We start from the raw sequence: 21,470 nt of genomic DNA, 5'->3' as shown, positions 1-21,470 counted from the left end.
GTAAAAATAATGGAAAGAGATAATCTTCTAAAATATAAGGAAAAAAAGGATAACGAAATTAAAGAAATTCCCTTTATATGCAATTACAGCACACAAAATCATAAAGTCAGAAACATAATCTCTTAATTCTGGCCTATTCTTCTTCAAGACCCTATAGCAAAGACCTTCCTTCCAGAAAGACCCCGATTTATACATAGAGGGGTTAACAATCTACGCACAGCACTTACATCTAGTTTTTTAAAAGAAAGAAAAACTAATAATACATTTTTAAATTTAGAAAAAGGTTTTTGTCGGATGTGGAAGCTGTTTAGCATGCAAAAGAACCTCAAGCAGAAAGAGACATATAAATCACTTTTTTAGCAAAGATGGGACAAAATATCAAATTAAAGAACTTCTAACCTGTCACTCCAACAACCTCATTTATTGTGTTGTGTGCCCTTGTGGTTTACAATACATAGGAAAAACCACAAGGGCATTACATACAAGAATAGAGGAACATGGAAGAAATATAACTAAAGGTTTCGAGAGCCATAGCGTCTCAGCTCACTACAAAATCCACCATAATTGCGAAATGGGTGGTACCCAATTTTTTGCGATTAAAAAATTAGAAAGAGATTGGAGAGGAGGAAATTTCGACACAAAAATGAGCAAGAACGTGATGGAATGGATTTTTAAATTAAATACACTCATCCCTTATGGTCTTAACACGGACTTTGAGATGTGTCATTTTTTAAAATGAATATATGATTTGAGCATCGTTCTTAATTCCTTCTTGTATTGGAGTGTTTTATGGCTTTTAAGGTTCTTATATATCATATGTTACATTTTATCTATATAGATGTATAAAAAATGCTTCCATTTGCTGCTTAAGGTTATGGTTTTTTATGGAATTGCTTATTTACACTACAGTTATGGACATATATATGTCTAAGACATATTTTTTCTTATGCCACATAAGTTCCTCCTTGTATATACTTAAAACTTATTTAGGCTTATTTCAAACAGAGGAATAGAAACAGTATATTAATATTCCTCGGTATAGAGATATATAGAAATAACATACCCATCAATTCCTTTAATAGATATAAGAAAAAGAAGGTTATTATTCCTATTATTGTTTTTATGCGTCTAAAAATTATTCTATATCTACCTCCCATTGTCATTCTACTACACTACACACTTCCGGGTATCGGCCGAGTGAACCGCAAGGTGGAATGCATGACGTATCGGCCGACCGACACGTGACCGGAAGTGATGCGAAAACCAGGAAATAAACGAAAATGAGACGTGAATCGCAGGGCATCACCGTTTCCATGGTGAAAGCCCGCGAAATCACAGACTTAGAATCAAAGATTGGACGTTTAAAGAGGTATAAAAGCAGGAACCGGTCCCACAGAAGAAATAGAGACGTTTCCGATTTTTTATATATCCAGTTGAAGAAGCTGCTACAGCGAAACGCGTCCTGGAATCTGGAGAAGATCGGTCTTTATTTATTTGGACTTTTTATATGCCTAGTCAGTGTTTTTATATTGTTATATATAGTTTTATGTAAATACAGTATATTTATATTTTTTCAACACTGCTGGCATTGTTCCTGCTCTTTTAAAGAAGGCGTGTGGGCCTTAACCACATACACCCTAGATCAGAGCCGATGTGGATGGCTCTGTGTTTGTAAGTACAAACTTGTTCTTTTTATACCCTATTGGAACCATAAGGTATTGCACCTGTCACGATTCTGGGAACCCAACACGCTAACACACACACAGACACACACACAGAAAGTGTGCAGTACCGGACCTTAGAGTGGGCGGGCTAAGCACACACAGAATAGTCAGGAGACAAGCCGAGTAAGGGGAACCAGAAAACAGAATAACGAGAAACAAGCCGAGGTCAAAGGGTAGGAGAAAGTCACAAAGTCAGTATAACAAGCCAGAGACTACGTAACCAGAAATCACACATTCAGAATCAATACTATAAAGCAAAGACCACAACAGGGCAGGGAGGAACAGGAAAGGTAAGTATTTAAACCATCAGGTTAATTCTGATTGGATAATTTCCAATCAGAATTAACAATCACACGTGGGAGATATCTAAACCTCCCACTGTGATTGAGGCACTGTGCCTTTAATGCCGGGTCAGGTGACTGACCCCGGCGTGACATATCTTGGGCAGTCTTCCAGCGTGCAGTGTCATGCATGCTGCCGCTGGGGGGCGTGGAGGAAGACGCGGGCGGCATCCGAGGCTGGAGGGATGCCGCTCGCCGAACCCACGTGGAGAAGGGGACCGCGGACGGCTGGAGGGTGAGTGCCGCGAGCGGACTGCAGCCTCCCCTTGCAGCCGCCCGCGGGATCCTGACATTACCCCCCCCTCGAAGACCGCCCAGAGGGCGGGAAGCAGAAGGCTTCAAAGGAAACCGGGCATGAAAGGAGCGGACCAAAGAGGGAGCGTGCAGATCAAAGCACGAAACCCAAGACCGCTCATCAGGGCCGTACCCCTTCCAATCCACCTGATATTGCAGCCGACCCCTAGAAACACGAGAGTCGAGAAGGGCAGCCACTTCGTGCACATCACTGGGGACAGCGCGAGGAGAAACAGGCCGCCCGAGGGGACGAGAGAACCGGTTGCAAAGCACGGGCTTCAAAAGCGAAACGTGAAACGTGTTCAGAATGCGCATGGAAGAGGGCAAGTCCAGGGAGTAGGAAACGGGGTTAACCCTACGTAACACCTTGTAGGGACCAAGGAACCTGGGAGCGAACTTCATCGAGGGAACCTTGAGGCGGAGGTTCCTGGAGGACAACCATACCCTATCACCCGGAACATAGGAAGGGGCCGCACCCCTATGGCGATCAGCAAACTTCTTCTGAGCAGCCGCTGAACGGGACAGCGCAACATGGACCTGATCCCACATCTTCCGCAAAGAGGCGAGGTGCTGGTCCAAGGCGGGCATTCCCTTGTCGGAGAACGCACCGGGAAGGACGGAAAGCCGAAACCCATAAGCAACCTCAAAAGGACTTAAGCCAGTAGACGAATGAGACATCGTATTCCTGGCAAATTCAGCCCACGGAAGGAGGTGAGACCAGTCATCCTGGTGCGCATTAGTGAAGCAGCGCAAATACAATTCCACAGACTGATTAGCACGTTCGGCAGCAACATTAGATTGCGGGTGATAGGAGGAAGTGAACGACAAGGAGACCCCCATCTCAGCACAAAAACCCCTCCAAAACCGAGAGACAAATTGAGGACCCCTGTCAGATACTATATCTTGAGGTACTCCATGCAAGCGGAACACTTCCTTGGCAAACACCTGAGCAAGTTGAATCGCAGAAGGCAGTTTCCTAAGCGGAATAAAGTGCGCCATTTTAGAGAACCTATCCGTCACAGTGAATATCGCTGTCTGACCATCGGAAGGAGGAAGGTCTACAATAAAATCCATGGATAAGTGGGTCCATGGTTTCTTGGGTACCGATAGAGGCATCAGGAGACCTTGGGGTCTCACATTAGGGGACTTACACTGCGTACAGACCCGACAAGCCTGCACAAAATCCACTACGTCTCGCTTGAGTGAAGGCCACCAGAACTGTTGAAGGAGGCCCTTATAAGTCTTGGTATCCCCCGGATGACCAGCAGTTTTGGCGGTGTGAAATAAAGTTAACAACTTCTTTCTGTCATTCACTTTAACGTATAGTCTGCCAACAGGCGTCTCAGGGGGTGCTTGAGTTTGGTATGTCTTAATATTATCAAGAACAAGAGACGAAACAACCAAACGGGTAGCAGCTATTATCTGAGACGCAGGTACAATAGGTTCAGGGGTCGGGTTAACAGATTCTAGAGGTTCATACTGTCGAGAGATAGCGTCAGCTTTGGCATTACGGCAACCAGGTCTATAGGTAATAACGTATTGGAAGCGTGAAAGAAATAGAGACCATCTAGCCTGCCGGGCGGACAACCTTCTAGCATCAGCTATATAGGAGAGGTTCTTATGATCTGTTATAACCATAACTTTGTGTCTAGAACCCTCTAATAAGTACCTCCATTCCTTAAAAGCTAACACAATAGCTAATAGTTCCCTGTTCCCAACATCGTAATTCTTTTCCGGATCAGATAACCTTTTTGAAAAGTAGCAACAGGGATGGAGGGGTTCGTCATACGATGACCTCTGTGACAGTACTGCTCCCACACCTGATTCAGAAGCGTCCACTTCCATAACAAAGGGAAGAGAAGGATCAGGGTGGCGTAGTACTGGAGCAGAGGCAAATGCCTTCTTGAGAGTGTCGAAGGCCTTAAGGGCTTCAGGAGTCCAAACCCTAGGGTGTAGACCTTTCTTAGTCAGCTTCGTTATAGGGGAGATAAGTGGTGAAAAGTTTCTTATAAATTTCCTGTAATAGTTGGCAAATCCTATAAAACGCTGGATAGCCTTAAGACCTTGGGGGAAGCGGCCAGGATAGTATTGCTTCTAATTTAGCAGGATCCATACTGAAACCCTGTTCGGAAATTATATATCCTAGAAATTGCACCGAGGTCTGATCGAACAAACATTTTTCTAATTTACAATAAAGTCCGTTCTGTAATAACCTTTTAAGGACCATCCTAACATGATTATGATGTGTCTGTAAATCAGGGGAATATACAAGGATGTCGTCAAGGTACACCACGGCACAGACATGCAATAGATCCCTGAGGACATAGTTTATGAGGTCCTGAAACACAGCGGGAGCATTACACAGTCCAAAAGGCATGACTAGATACTCATAATGTCCGCTACGTGTATTGAATGCTGTTTTCCACTCATCATTCTCCTTTATACGAACAAGGTTATAAGCCCCCCTGAGGTCTAATTTAGTGAAGTATTTAGAACCTTTGACCCGGTCAAACAACTCAGTGATGAGGGGAATAGGGTAGGCGTTTTTAATCGTTATATTGTTCAGGCCCCTGTAGTCTATACAAGGCCGTAGGTCACCCTCCTTTTTGGCAACGAAAAAGAAACCAGCCCCAGCAGGAGAGGAGGACCTTCTGATAAAACCTTTACTTAAGGCTTCCTGTATGTACTCCTCCATTACCTGGTTCTCTTTTTCAGAAAGAGGGTATACCTTACCCCTAGGCGGCATAGTACCAGGTAAGAGGTTTATGGCACAATCATATTCACGGTGCGGGGGTAGTTTATCTGCCTCCCTTTTTTCAAAAACCTTAGCTACGTCTGCATTCACAGGAGGGACAGAAACAGAAAGTGGTTTGGCTGTGGGTACATTAAGCAAGCCAACAGGACAAACACGAGTCATACATTCCCTTTGACAAGATTTCCCCCAGGAGAGAATCTCCAAACAACCCCAATCAATCATCGGATTGTGTTTAACCAACCAGGGGAAGCCCAAAACGATAGAGGCTGTAGGGGAGTTGATTATTTGAAAGGACAATCTTTCCTTGTGCAAGGCACCCACAGACATAACCAGTTCTTTGGTCTCATGGGTCACCAGAGGTTTCTCCAGTGGTCTACCGTCTATGGCCTCCACAGCCAAGGGAGTGACCTTTTGGATCAGAGTCAACGATGTGGTTTTAGCAAAACACTCATCCATAAGATTGTCAGCAGCCCCTGAATCTATCAAGGCTTTGGTAATCACGGTAGTATTTCCAACAAAAAGGGTAACCGTAATAAACGGTATAGTAATGGGGACGTGAGGGGTAAACGACATAACACCCGAGGCCGACCCCTCTATAGGCTTGGGTGCTGCAGTTTTCCCCGCAATTCAGGGCAGGTTCTTAGAAGATGGCCCCTTTTCCCACAGTAAAGGCATAACCCTTCCCTTCTTCGGTATGATTTTTCTACCTCAGTTAACCCAGTAACACCCAATTGCAAGGTTTCAGGGGGAGGTTGGCTTGAAGGGGGTAATGCCAGTAACGTAGTACTGGGTAAAGCAGGTAACATCTGTGTATGCATACGCCTCTGACTACGTCTCTCTCTAATACGATTATCAATACGGATGATATAATCTATAAGATCGTCCAGAAGGACAGGCAATTCCCTGGACGCTATTTCGTCCAGGATGTAAGCGGCCAAACCCTCCTGAAAGGCTGTAACGAGGGCATCATTATTCCAAACCACCTCAGCTGCTAGAGTGCGGAATTCGATCGTGTAATCCGCTACAGATCTGTTAACCTGTCGGACCCTAAGCAGAGCTTTGCCAGCAGAAGCAACCCTACCGGGTTGATCAAATGTGCGTTTGAAAGCGGTCAAAAAGTCTGCAAAGGACATTGGGGAAGCATTCTCCCACATGGGATTAGCCCATGCTAAAGCTCTCCCTGACAAGTGGTTTATCAAAAAGGCAATTTTAGTTCTGTCAGTGGGATAGGAATGTGGATTCATTACCAAATGGATGTCAATTTGATTGAGGAAACCACGACACAAAGCTGGGTCACCACTATAGCGCTGTGGCGGTGTCATATGGACTACATGAGCAGGAACGGGTACTGGAGTGGCAATGGGTTCGGGCACAGCAGCAGCCACCTCCTGGACGGCAGGCTGCAAGTGTGCAGTACGAGCCAGTATGGTCTGTAAGGCTTGAGCAAACTGATCCATACGGTGGTCCAAGCCATCCATTCTAGCCTCCTGATTAACTAAAAGCTGGGGTATGTCAGCAGGTTCCATTATGGCCCTGTTGTAATGTCACGATTCTGGGAACCCAACACGCTAACACACACACAGACACACACACAGAAAGTGTGCAGTACCGGACCTTAGAGTGGGCGGGCTAAGCACACACAGAATAGTCAGGAGACAAGCCGAGTAAGGGGAACCAGAAAACAGAATAACGAGAAACAAGCCGAGGTCAAAGGGTAGGAGAAAGTCACAAAGTCAGTATAACAAGCCAGAGACTACGTAACCAGAAATCACACATTCAGAATCAATACTATAAAGCAAAGACCACAACAGGGCAGGGAGGAACAGGAAAGGTAAGTATTTAAACCATCAGGTTAATTCTGATTGGATAATTTCCAATCAGAATTAACAATCACACGTGGGAGATATCTAAACCTCCCACTGTGATTGAGGCACTGTGCCTTTAATGCCGGGTCAGGTGACTGACCCCGGCGTGACATATCTTGGGCAGTCTTCCAGCGTGCAGTGTCATGCATGCTGCCACTGGGGGGCGTGGAGGAAGACGCGGGCGGCATCCGAGGCTGGAGGGATGCCGCTCGCCGAACCCACGTGGAGAAGGGGACCGCGGACGGCTGGAGGGTGAGTGCCGCGAGCGGACTGCAGCCTCCCCTTGCAGCCACCCGCGGGATCCTGACAGCACCATATATGCTTTTCAACATTTCAGGAGTCAAAGGAAAGAATATCCAGTAAAAAGAAGGGATAGGGTCGCCTTCACGGACCCCATGGGCTACTAAATTGAGCTATACAATATTAGCTCTCTAAAGTGTGAGTGGGAATTTTTCACTCTTATTTATAAAACTTTTATTGTCACAGTTTACACTATGTTTGGTATATTCTGTTTATTTTTAAGGTATTGAATATCAACTTAGAACACTTTGTATATACCTAGAAGGTACTGTTTATTTATATTTATACACTTAGAGCGTATTCACGACTGTTATAAATTATATAGCGCCGCACCAGAGGTTTTATAGTGTTTATGAAAGTTACCGGGTCATATATAAGGCTTGATTTTATTTTTTTTTTCCTTGAGATTTGTCAGATTGGTTATGTTGCCGTTGAGAGCGTATGGTAGCCCAGGAATGAGAATTGCCCCCATGATGGAAGATGGATGATATGATAAAACATAGATTGAAAGGTAGACTTGTGCACAGTGAAAACATTTGGTTTGACTGAACCATTTTTCCTGAAAAAAATAAACATTTTCAGAACATCCCAATGTCAGTTCAGCTCGGCAGAAATTTGAACCGAGATTCTGATTTTGAGATGATAACGTGGAATTGAGTTTCCTATAGCTACAAAGGGGCATCATGATGTGTTTTGTGTTCATTATAGAGGAATGACATTGATATCTCGAGGGCTGCACCGTTCCTGTGGAACTCGCTTCCCTCCTCCGTTAGATGCTCACCCAGTCTCCACTCCTTTAAAAAATCATTAAAAACCCACTTCTTCATAAAAGCGTATCAATTAAACTGTTAATAGCTCCCAACTGATTCCTCTTCTGCAACTGTCACTAGTCTAATACTATCCTTACCTTTTGTGTCACTTTACCCCACTCCCTCTAACATGTAAGCTCATTGAGCAGGGCCCTCAACCCCCCTGTTCCTGTGTGTCCAACTTGTCTGGTTACAACTACATGTCTGTTCGTCCACCCATTGAAAAGCGCTGCGGAATTTGACGGCGCGCTATAAATAATATAATAATAATAATAATAATATCAAATCTTCTTGAGTGTTAGGTCCCCTCTTCATGAGAGATAAATATAGATAACATCTTATCTTCCTTCTCCATATATTTTTCATGTATTAATTATTGTAATTATCACATCATTATTTATGTACATAAATACATGGTTAGTGTCCATGTAAAAAATACATGTATACAGTCTCATTGCATTATTTCTACAGCATAAATGTAGATTTGAACCGGCCTATTGTATAGCCCATGCTTACGAGTTATGTAGAACCCATTCTTTAATTAAAACTGACTAAATGCTAATTGTAGTTTCTGCAAGATTTGATCCATCATATAAAGTATGTCTTTCTTTTTTTGTTTGAAGGTAATAATTGAAATAAATCAGACTAAAGTGACTGGATTTGTTTTTTGGGAATTTCAGAACTTTCATGCAATTAACCCATTGCTCTTTGCTATTTTTCTTCTGATTTACGCCTTGACTCTGTTTGGTATCCTGTTAATTATTATATTAACGGCAAGTCTGAAATCTCCCATGTATTTCTTTCTTAGTCAGTTATCATTGTCTGATATTTTACTCACAGTAGATATTATACCAACCATGTTCCATATTATAATCAATTGACAAAGCACAATTTTATTCGCTGGCTGTATCACACACATTTACTTATATAGTGCTTCAGCAACATGTGAGTGTCTTCTTCTCACAGTGATGTCCTACGATCGATATTTAGCAATCTGTGACCCGTTGCATTACACCTCTATCTTGAATCCCAGGCTTCAGCTCCTTCTGGTTATTTCTACATGGGTACTAGCATTTGCATACACAACTATTTATGTTTTAATCATACTAAATTTTGAAATCTGTGCTCCCCCTATAATTGCTAATTATTTCTGTGAATCTCCTCCTCCTATTCTAGAGTTATATTGTTCAGATGTAAAAACAAAAATTATAGGTTGCGGCACAATAAAATCAATGATATAATATAATAAAACCAGTGGTATCCTTACATAAAAAAAGTCACAAATGGGCAATAGAATAGTCCTGGTTAAAAGACATATAGGTGAAAAGTCCAAATTGATTGAAGAATGTGACTGAGATATGGATATGTTGGTTGTAGAGCTTCTGAGGTAGTCGGATATTCAGATTCCGTAGGGGCATGTAAATGAGAAAAAATTGCAATAGTGTAATCTGTTTCTAGTAGTGAAAAGAGGAGTTTAGCAGCAATGGTAATACTCCTACTCACCTGTCATTATTAAAATTAAGATTATATGTACACTACGTTAGCATAACCTACGATAAGTGCACAATACCACCAGATGTGTATAAATGCACCCGTGGGATTCCCGCATCTCCAGCAATTTGGCATATCATTCAGATACATTTTAGTTTATCAGGACGGGACCAAATACCACTTATACATAATTTTATATTGACATTCTGCCAAATTTAGGCAGTTTATGTATTTATTTGTTATTTTGTACTTTGTTATAATCTTGGAAAAAAAGAGTCTATCTGATCTTGCTGAATAATATCCGCAATCCTAATTTCTTTAAAGTTTGACCAATTTTATAAAGATAGATCAATCATATTGTCCTCTGAAGAAATTATTACAATAAATACAGTATGGAGAAACTAATAAAGACTTTAGCCACCTGGGTGCTAATCCTCACTGGTCCTCCCTCAAATACCAATATACTACTATTTATATTGGTATTTGAGGGAGTACCAGTGAGGCTTAGCACCCAGGTGGCTAAAGTCTTTATTAATTAGTTTCTCCATACCTCTAAAGAAATTAAACATGTCTTTAACACTTTTTTTCTTAAACCTAAATATTTCTTAATTTCCTCCCTGGATTGTTTGAGCTAGTATTGAAGATTTATTATATATCTGTTTCGTGAATTCATCTCCACTATTACACCATAACAAATGGTTTACTGCCTCAGATTCTATTATATACCATAGCTCCGTTGCCATATCAAATTACCATAATATATTTGTTTAATAATTGGGTCTCCTACTCATCCCTTTCGCTGTTTTCTTGCTAACATTGATGTACTTAATCTTGTTTATTTTTTTCATTTCCATATATATGTTGTAAAACTGGTTTGAATTATATCAAACTAGCTTTTAGGTATTTTAAGTGGTAGCATCATGAATAGGTAGGACCATTTTAGGACTATATAAGAGTTGATGGTATTAATCCTGCCAAAGCACGACGATTCCACTGATCGCCACTCTTTTAAGGTCTTATTCCTATACTTCAATAGTTTCATGACATTAATCTCCATCGTCCTGTCTACCCTTGCTGGTATGATTATTCCTAGGTAGCTGAATTCTTTCTTTGTCCAGATAAACTCAAACTGCTTACTAAGATATTCAATGATGTCATTATCTATATTTACTGTTAATGCAGTCATTTTTGACACATTTAATTTGTAGTTTGAGACGTCCCTCTATTTTTTTATTTCCTTCATTAAACAGGGGAGGGAAGATTTGGGCGAAGTTAGTGAGATTAAAATGTCATCTGCGTATAGAGATATTTTTATATCTTGACCTTATTGTCTCTGATTTTTATTGCTAGAGGCTCAACCAACATAATATACAGGGACAGGGTACAGCCGAGACAGGTTTTACTTTTAAGCTGACATTTAAGAATTGTCTTGTCCATTTACAGTAGTCACATTCTTCAATTTTAACCCTTTCAGTGACTTAAATTGAAAGAAAAATTACTTTTGCAATCCCCTTCTCAGTGGTCTTACGTGTTCCCAGATTTCCCCGGCTGCAATCTATTATGAACGCAGCGGGAAGGCTCATTTTCCTGTCCGTCCGCACCTCCCACACCTCCCCCCTCTGTCAGTCCCTACATTGGCTTCCAGTTAGATATAGGGCTCAATTTAAGATTTTGGTGCTTGCTTACAAGTCCCTACATAATGCTGCTCCATCCTACCTATCTTACCTAATACACAAGAATGTCCCGTCGAGGCCCCTGCGCTCTACCGAAGCCCTACGTCTATCCTCTGTCCATACTCCCACATCTGATGCTCGCCACCAAGACTTCTCCAGGGCTGCACCTTTTCTGTGGAACTCCCTTCCCTTCTCCATTAGACTTTCACCCAGTCTCAACTCCTTCAAAAAATCTTTGAAAGCTCACTTCTTCAGAAAAGCATATTAATTAAACTGTTAGCGGGTTTTCATTGCCCTCCCCCCCACCCATGACTCCGCTCCTGCAACTGTCAAAAATAACCTACTAAGTTCCCAGTAAATACTTTTCTAGCACCCTATTTTATTACCCCTGCTTATACCATTTGTGTCACTATACCCCACTCCCTCTAGCATGAAAGCTCATTGAGCAGGGCCCTTGAACCCTCTGTTCCTGTGCATGCCTGGTTACAATTACGTGTCTATTATTCCACCCATTGTACAGCACTACAGAATTTTACTGGCGCTATATAAATAATAAAATAATAATAATAATAATAATTAAGAGGGCTAATTTTCAATGTTCACTTATTACAAACACTCTCCCTAACCCATTTTAAATTCACAATAAAGATATATTTTTATATGTTTTAACTATTTTCTCGTTGTCTATTTATAAACTGGGAAGGCTGCAGTAATTCTGAAGGCTGCAGTTGTTGTCCCTGCTTCGTGTGGGAGCTCTCGCTGTGCTGTGTTTGGGGCCCTGTTTTTTTGGAGATGTATGTTACCCATGGGTACCAGGTCAGTGCGCACTGTTCTGGTCTCTCTTGTAGATCGGCCGTCAGAGTTTCCATTGAGTACATGTCTTCAACCTTTGTCACCCATTGCTAGAGGGTGGGGGCTCCCGGCTGTTTCCACAACACCGGCTGTGTTGCGTAGTGGGAGCATCAGGGACTTTTTATACGTTTTCAGGGGACAGGGAGTGTGGTGTAGTAGTATTGTCAAGGGGTTTAGGGGTATCTCGGAGCCGGTGATTTTTTGGATTTCCCCCCGGACCTTCTCCCAGTATGGTGCTATTGTGGGGCATGACCACCATACCTGCATATATGTCCAGGGGTGTGTACCACATCTCCAGCATGTGTCTGATATGCTTTCATGTATGCAATGTACTATGTCTTGTGTTCTGTACCATCGTGTCAGTATTTTGTAGTTTAGTTCCTGGAGCATTTGTTTGTGAGGGTGAATATCTTGTCCCGTTCTTGTGTAATAAGGGACGTCCCTGTGTAAGGGGAAGATAGTTTTGGTGTTAGAGCTGGGATGGGTCTTTGGGGAGCCAGATGCCTAAGTACCTCAGTTTGTTGTCGCACCACTTGAATGGGTATTAAGCCCCCTCAATTCTATTGACCTCCAGCAGCTGTCAGCTAATATTGATACACAACTGCTATCCATCACTTCCCTCTCCTGTCCCTCACTAGCCATTTCCACATATAACACTATCCTCACCTCTGCCTTGAACGCTGCAGCCCTGCTCCAAACATGCACCTCGAGAAGGACACCGTCCCAACCGTGGCATACTAAATCAACATGCTACCTGCAAAGATGCTCCCATTGTACTGAACGCTCCTAGAGGAATTCTCGTACCCGGTTAGACTTTCTCCATTATAGATTCATATTGTGTTCATACAGCACATCCCTTGCCCTTGCCAAACAGTTATACTTTTCCTCTCTCATTAGTTCATGATCCTGCAATACCAGGCATCTCTTTGACACCTTTAACTCTCTTCTTCCCCCTGCTGTGGCCAACCCCCAAACTAACCTTAGAGCTTTGCATGCTACTTTACCGACAAGATTGAACAGCTAAGGAAAGAATTCTCCCCACCTTGCCATTCTCTTTCTCAACCACACGTAGATTATGCCTTTCCTACACTTCAGACTTTCTCCCTGGCTACTGAACAAGAGGCGGCTGTGCTTCTCCTTTCCTCTCACCCCACCACTTGCCCACTTGATCCTGTCCCATCTCAACTTATCAGATCTCTCTCCCTTTGTCTTGTGCCTTCCTTAACACACATCTTCAACTGCTCTCTCTCTTCTGGTGTTGTCCCTGCTGACCTTAAACATGCCACTGTAGTACCTATCCTGAAAAAACATCTCTTGACCCGTCCTCCCCCTTTAACTATCGTCCCATATCCCTGCTCCCTTTTTCCTCAAAGCTTCTGGAAAGACTTGTCTTTAGCCGTATGTCTCACTTCCTCAATTCCAACTCTCTCCTTGACCCTCTTCAATCTGGTTTCAGCCCTCTCCACTCTGCTGAGACTACTCTTATCAACATTACTAATGACCTAATTGCAGCTAAATCCAAAGGCCACTATTCCATACTAATTCTTTATCAGCCCCTTTCTTACGCAAGATGCTACCAAGGAGCTTGTCCATGCTCTAGTAATTTCCTGCATGGATTATTGTAACCCTCTCCTAATTGGTTTTTCCAAAAGCCGTATTGCCTTGCTACAGTCTGTAATGAATGCTGCCGCCAGACTGATTTCCTCTCTAGTCGGTCCTCTCACACCTCACCCTTCTGTCTGTCCTTACATTGGCTTCCTGTATCCTATAGGAGTCAATTCAAAGGGCTAACCCATACATTTAAAGCACTGAACAATTCTAGCACCTCTTATATTTCTTCACAGATGCATAGGTATGCCCCTTCTCAGTCTCTCCGCTCTGCCTGTGTACTTCTCCAGTCTGTTGCTCGCACCCGTACAGCCAACTCATGCTTGCAGGACTTCTCTTTAGGAAAGCTTATGGCCTCCCAGAGTAACATCTACCTTACATACCTGTCTCTTGCTCTCTCCTAAAGGGCAACACTCTACTCTCTCCACCAGCTCTGCTTCACTCCCACCTTGAGCATGATCAACAGTGTCAAAGGCAGCAGAGGGGTCAAGAAGAATTAGTATGGAGTAGTGGCCTTTGGCTATAGCTGCGATTAGGTCATTAGTAACTTTCAAAAGAGAAGTCTCAGTAGCGTGGACAGGGCGAAAGCCAGATTGGAGACGGTTAAGAAGAGAGTTGGAATTGAGGAAGTGAGACATATGGGTAAAGTCAAGTCTTTCCAGAAGCTTTGAGGAAAAAGGAAGCAGGACTATGGATGATTTTCTGTATATAACGCATAAAGCTTAATATGTGTTAAGCCTGAACTCATGACAAAAAAATTATGTTTCATTAAATTTGCTGCATGGTTTTGTATTCTTCCAGGTTTATTTATGTTTGTTTATTTGTATAGCAAGCATGAACACACAATTGCTTTTTCATATTTTTCATGTATCATTTTTCATAGTACATTCAAGCCGGATGTATTATGTTTATATACTGTATTGTATATTTTTTCAACATTTAGAATTAATTACACACAGGGGATCTTTCTGCAATTCTCTAAACAATATCTGTCTTTCGTGAAAGTGTCTTATTTCAAACTTGGCTGTAGAAAGAAAGATATAAAAGCACTGAAGGTGTTATATGCAAATTGCTCCCGCACACAGTGTGTCTTTGGACATCATGTGTGATCTTCAAAGAAAACAATAATATCTTGGAGTAACAACCTGGATTAGGAAAACATAATATCTGATTAAGCCTTTGTTAACACTTCTTACTTCATCAAACACAAATGGTAATTAATTGTTTGACTCCTGAATGCTATGTAACAACAGTATTCATCAGGGACAGAATAGAAATTGCAGTATGCTGATAATTTTATATGGAAACATTGTAATCCTTTCATTTTGGCCTGTAATACACTGAGATATATACTATACCAGTGTAATTATAACAGTGTTTACCAGAACATTGCTTTACTTCTACTGTACTATCTAACTTTGTAAGGATGAAGGCACATTGACCAGTTGGGTATCTACAGAGGACATTGCATGTGCCATCTCCGTGTCTATATTTATTATTTCAGTAAAAATAACACACATTAATGACTGGGTATTGAAGTTATGAAGGACAGTACAGGTACTATCTCCATTTTTATATGTATTATATTGGTCAGAAATAACACATGTTAATTATTGGCTATTGGAGTTACAGAGGACCATACAGGTGCTATATCTGAGGCTATATGTATTATATTAGAAATCACATTTGTTAAAAAAAAAAAAAAAAAGATGATCCTAGTGGTGTTTTTAAATATATAAATGCAGGTATTTTAACCGTTCTTCCTTTTCTCCCTCTTTGGCAGTATTTAGTACTAAACATCAATTATCTTACTTTTGTCATCGCGGATGGAACTCCAAATCACAAAATAACGTAATTGTTCATCCATTGACTATTTTGTTTGTTTTGTCATCTATTCATATGGCAATTAGAAGTTCTGGATTTTGGGTAAACCATTGATCTGTCAAAATTAAGACAAATCTTTTGAAGCCGAATGCACAAGTTTACAGTAACTGTGGTGGTTCCCCTATTTACCAATATAAAGTCTTAAATCATAGAATTTACCAGCAGTTTCTGTACAGATATCTATACTATTATATCTATACTAATAATGTATTATCCACTAAACCGCAACTTCAATGTTGACAGATTTTATTAGAAAAAAATCTGTCAACATTGAAGTTGCTGTTTAGTGGAAAGGTGAGTGTGCTGGATCTTGTTTATTGTATAAATTGGCCCCCAGCAGCACCCCATGTATGCATGTTCAGGTGAGTGCAGCACCCTGGTTTCATATATTGTATAAATAATCGAGAATACAATAAAAAAATAGGGAAAGTCTTGGAAGCCATAAAATTCTGCATTTTAAAATATTTTATTAAATACAAATATAAATATAGTCATATAAAAACTTAACAATCCATTAAAATGTACTGCAGAGTTTATAAGATTGCAGTATATGCTTGCAATATCAGTAAAATAGAGTAGCATACCCTCTTAACAAGTCTTGATAAAAATGGAGCCGCATCTCTGCATCCAAAATTCTCTCCTTTGTCTCTAATATTAAAAAAAGTACACCTATTTCTACCTCAGATTACCTATTAGGTAATGTTAGTAAAATAGAAAAGCAAACCTTATCAATTTAGATTGACCATTAAATGACATAGCCTTGACATGGTCATTTCACATAGGAACACCTTAATCAGTCTATTGTCACGACCTAGACATCCTATCTATGCTTGGACTAAAACTTAGGGTTGGACATGAAGTAAGTAAAGCTCTAAACATCATATTCACTGACTCTGGGTAAAAGGCCATTCATTAAAGAAACATTGTATGAGAATGAATATGTTCCATTTCTAACAACTTGTTAGTTTGCAAAATCTCTCAAAGCACACAGTTTAAGAAATACAAATTTTCATTCTAAAAACTTGGAATATTTGCATATGGCCATAACATTCCTTCCTACTTTAAATTGTGTACAGTGGAATGAAAGGAAACATCTATAAAACAATTTCATATAGATTGCATAATTAATTGTACCCAAAACTACTAAAGGGAATATTCAAGCACTCTGGAGCACATAGAGTTCAATACAAATAAAACAATCAGATGGTGATGTTGTTATCCTTAGGAGGTGATATTAGCCCCAAAGGTTCTAACAACTTATATATTAGTTGAGGAGACACTCGCCATACTATAAATTAATTTGTTAAGTAATTTGTTTGTTTGGTTTTATTTTCTTTACTTTAGGAACTGTTTGATGTAAATCAGACATCTGGAACAGAATTCTTGTTTTTAGGATTTCAGAACCTCCAGCAATTCTATCCTTTGTTATTTGTCTTGTTCCTTTTGATTTACATTTTGACTTTAGCTGGAAATCTGCTTATCATAATCCTGGTGCCAAGTGTTCCGATCTTGAAATCATCTCCCATGTATTTCTTTCTCACTCAGTTATCATTATCTGATATCTTACTTACCACAAATAAAGCCCCTCTCATGCTTGATGCATTGATAAACAGAGGAAGCACATTATCTCTTTCTGGATGCATTGCACAACTTTTTTTTTATGGGGTTTCAACTACGGTAGAATGTCTTTTTCTAACAGTGATGTCCTATGACAGATATTTGGCCATCTGCAAACCATTATATTACACATCTATCATGAATCTTTATCTTCAGGTCAATCTTGTAATCTGGTCGTGGTTTGTGTCTTTTCTGTTAATGTTCCTAATTATATTTCTCATATGGAATTTACAGTTCTGTGGACTTCAAGACATTGATCACCATTTGTGCGATTTTTCTCCCCTTCTGAAGTTGTCCTGTTCGGACCACACTATTGTTGACCTTGTATATTTTACCTCAGCCATATTTTTTGGAGTATTTCCATTTTTCTTTATTCTCTTTACATATATCCAGATTTTAATCACGATCTTTGACATTCCATCTGCCAGTGGGAAGAAGAAATCATTTTCCACCTGTAGCTCACATTTGATAGTAGTGAGTACATACTACGGGACTTTAACAACTGTTTACATGGTCCCATCAACTGACCAGATGTCCAACATAAATAGAATGTTGACTCTTCTTTATAACACCGGGACTCCATTTTTTAACCCAATTATTTACAGTCTTAGGAATCAGGATATCAAGGTAGCTTTATCTAAATTAATTTCTATTCTATCAAGAAAAATGTAATTTAGTTTTTTTTTTACTGTTTGCTCATTAAATGACTATAACAGTTGTTTCAAATGTTTACATAGTTACATATGCTGAAAAGAGGCATGTGTCTATCAAGTCCAGCCTTCCTCACATCTGTTATTTTGCTGTTGATCCAAAGGAAGGCAAAAAAAAAAAACAGTTTGAAGCACTTCCAAAAAATTCTTCTTGACCCATGAATAATAGTTAGATTTATCCTTGGATCAAAAAGCTATTACCCTATAGTTAAAAATGATACAATTGAATATTCTGTTTTTGTAAAAAAAATATTTTGTCCTTAGTTAGTATTCAGTAAACATTTTTTTTTGTTTACGTTGACAAAAAAGTTCAACTTGTCTGATATTCTTTCCTACTCAGCTTATTTTGTCTTATTTTTTACATTCATTTGAAATGTATTTTTAAATGCACAGCACTCAATGTTAATCACCGAAGTAAGAAATGTCAGTAAATGTAAAATTGAAAGGGACAACCTAACTACCCAGAACATTTTAGCTTGATTAAGTGGATGTAATATATAGATCATTCCTCTGCAGTTTCACTGCTCAACTCTCTATCTAGGAATTTATGTTTATGCAACTCTAACACCGCCCCTGGCTGTGGCTCACACATATACCCTACACACGGATTGAAAAAATAATAATTTTGTAATTACATTTATCAGTGGATTTAATTTATACGTTCTTATCTCCTGCTCTGCTAATTACCTGCTAGTAATTACAGCAACCTCCTATGTATGATTTAAGTTAAATTAATTGAAAAGGACAGAAGAACATCTAAATTAAACACACTGTGCTGTAAAAGTGAAACTTTTTCCCCTATAGAGGCTGTATGAGTCACAGCTAGGGGAGGTGTTGCTAGGGCTGCTTAAATAGAAACAAAAGTTATTTAACTCTTAAAAGGCAGATCATTGCACAGTGACACTGTAGAGAAAAAAATAATTAAGCTTGCTGAAGTGCAGATTTTTTTTTTTAACATTTATAAATTCAATGTCTTGCTCCCACCTGGCTTTCAATCAGGAATCCGATCCTGTTACCTGCCTTGCAAAGACTTCTCACTGAGCTGCATTAAGAAGTCTGTGATTGGACAACCACAGAATGTCTGGGTGGGGCTAGAGGTGAAAGGATTGCAAAGTTTGGAGTCAAGATATATACAGCTTTTGCAAGCTGTTTTTTTAGATATAGCCCCAGTGAACAATATGCATAATTAAATGCATGTTTTCATTTGGATATATGATAAATGCAAGTTTCCACAGAGCTAGATATAGGGTTATGCAGAATAGCCATCGCTATGACAATTTAAATGTACAGAATTTGTTTTTGTGATGGCGATGGTGTAACCAGAGGCAATGAGGTACCATGGACCATTCTGTTCTCTGGTGGCACAAATATTTTAAGTAACCCTCTACCATGCCCTTTAGTGATGCTAAGAGCCAGGATACAATGTCACTCCAACCCCAACTTCAGTTCAGAGCTTGAGGGTGTTTATGGATCTATTCCACATGTGTTGCGCAGAGTGATCCCAGATCACACTGGCCCCCTGGGATGACCCCCTACCCCCCATCCTCCCCCCCTCTCCACCCCGAGCAAAGGTTTGAAAACAGAGGCTTGGTAGACCTCATTATATAATAATAATAATGTTTGACTTTGTGTATGAATATGTATACTTGAATGAATTATGGTATACTTTGAATTCTCTATTGTATTTGGTTTTGAGCTGATACAATATTTTTTTAGCAAGATTAAGGTGCACACTAGATAATTTGCCAAAAAAAGGAACTAAACACTGGATTTGCTTACAAGTGGGATGTAAATCTGGCCCTGGACTTTTTCTTCTGTTTGACATAATGGTTGGATGACTGCACAGATAAGGCAGATGGCTCAAACAAATTGTCTAAATTGGCTTAAATTGTATATGGTTATTGGAATTGCAAGAAAAGAGGAAGGGATTCCTGGAGGTTTGGTGAACATATATTGAAATATATATAAAACTTGAGAGCAGCTGCAATGTTCTAAGTGGAATGATGAAGACAATGGCTGAGATTAACCTTCTAAATAAATAACTTTTTTAAAATAACATTTTCTATTAATTACTAACAGATTCTATTTTTTACTTGCTCTTCCAGGTTTCAGTCTAAATCTGTACAATCCTCACTAACTTGCTTAATATCTCTCACTCATCTGTTCCCTTTACTACCTCTTTAAGGAACATTTCATATGACCTACCTCCCCTGCAAGTATTTCCATATCTCCTGATTGCTATTGTTCCTGAAGCAAAAAAGATAAAATAGATAACCTCTAACGTTACACGTGATGCCTTGTAGCCAGGCTTCCATTGCATAACACTGAGATAAGACATTCTTTAATGTTTTGAAAACTCTGTATCGCTCTAACTTCAATATCAGGTGTTCTCTACGTCAATCAATGTGTTAATGTATTTTACTGTCAGTGTTACCTCTTGTACTCACATATCACTGGCAAATGGCATTTGCATCAAATAAATGTGATTCTCTCCAATTCCATGATTCCATGATTCTCTCCAATGTTCTTCTTTTTTGAGGTGTATTTATCTGTGTATGCAGTATATGAGGATTATATATATTTTGTGTGCTTACAGGGACACTATTGTCCCCAAAGCAACTTTAGCTTAATGAAAAGGTTTTGGTGATCATTCCCTTGATAGTATTCACTTAGTGAGGGCTTAGTGTTTTGATGACAGTTTCAGGAGAAGAATCAGGGTGCGTAGAGGGAAAGCTGTCCACAGTTTAAATTATATGTTTTCCTGAAGAAGTAAGTTTTCAAAGAATTATTTGAAGGAGTAGAGACTGGGTGAAAGTCTAATAGAGAGGAAGGGCATTCCATAGGAATGGTGCAACTCTAGAGAAGTCTTTAAGGTGAGCATTAAAGGTAGGAGTATTAACAAAGGTTAGACATAGGTCTTCGACAGAGTGTTGGGGCTTAGATGGGACATATATGTGTATTAGTGAGGATAGGTAGATCGGAGCAGCATTGTGTAGAGATTTGTAAGCAAGTACCAGGATCTTAAATTGAGCAATATATCTTACGGGAAGCCAATGTAGGGAGTGACAGAGGGGGAGGCATGGGAGGTGCGGGCGGACAAGAAGATGAGCCTCACCACTCATTCATTAAATACTGTAACGGGGCACACATAAGATCACTGAAGAGCAGATTACAGTAGTCAAGGCAAGAGAGGACAGCCGCATGGACAAGCAACTGAGTCATATTAGGCACTAAATAGGGGTGGATACATGCTATGTTTTTTAGATGAAAGCGGCAGTATTTGGCAATTGATTGGACATGAGGGGTGAAGGAGAGGTCGGAGTCAAAGAGATTAGCTAGACTGTGAGCCTTTGGGAAATACCAACAGGTGAAAAGTGGCAGAGCCAGAGAAAGAAACACTGAAAAAGCACTGGGAGAGGTAGGAAGAGCACAAGGAGAGAGCGGTATCTCATAGATTGAGATTACGAAGGATGAGAAGAAGCTGTTGATAATCAACAGTGTAAAAAACATCAGAAAGGTAAAGGAGAATTAGGATAAAGTTGTGATT

General features: G+C 40.1%; 1 protein-coding gene across 1 annotated transcript; it reads left to right on the top strand.

Annotated features, from left to right (window-relative positions):
• Positions 1-17,275: 17,275 nt before the first annotated feature.
• LOC134601553 (olfactory receptor 11H4-like) lies at positions 17,276-20,147 on the top strand. Its single transcript, XM_063446071.1, has 2 exons — positions 17,276-17,840; positions 20,029-20,147. Exons 1-2 carry the CDS (start codon positions 17,298-17,300, stop codon positions 20,038-20,040), a joined length of 555 nt encoding a protein of 184 aa, XP_063302141.1. The 5' UTR covers positions 17,276-17,297; the 3' UTR covers positions 20,041-20,147.
• Positions 20,148-21,470: the final 1,323 nt, after the last annotated feature.

This window comes from Pelobates fuscus, chromosome 3 (genome assembly GCF_036172605.1).
Source record: "Pelobates fuscus isolate aPelFus1 chromosome 3, aPelFus1.pri, whole genome shotgun sequence".
NCBI lineage: Eukaryota > Metazoa > Chordata > Amphibia > Anura > Pelobatidae > Pelobates > Pelobates fuscus.
The sequence above is the reverse complement of the archived record's forward strand: the minus strand, read 5'-3'. Positions and strand labels throughout refer to the sequence as shown.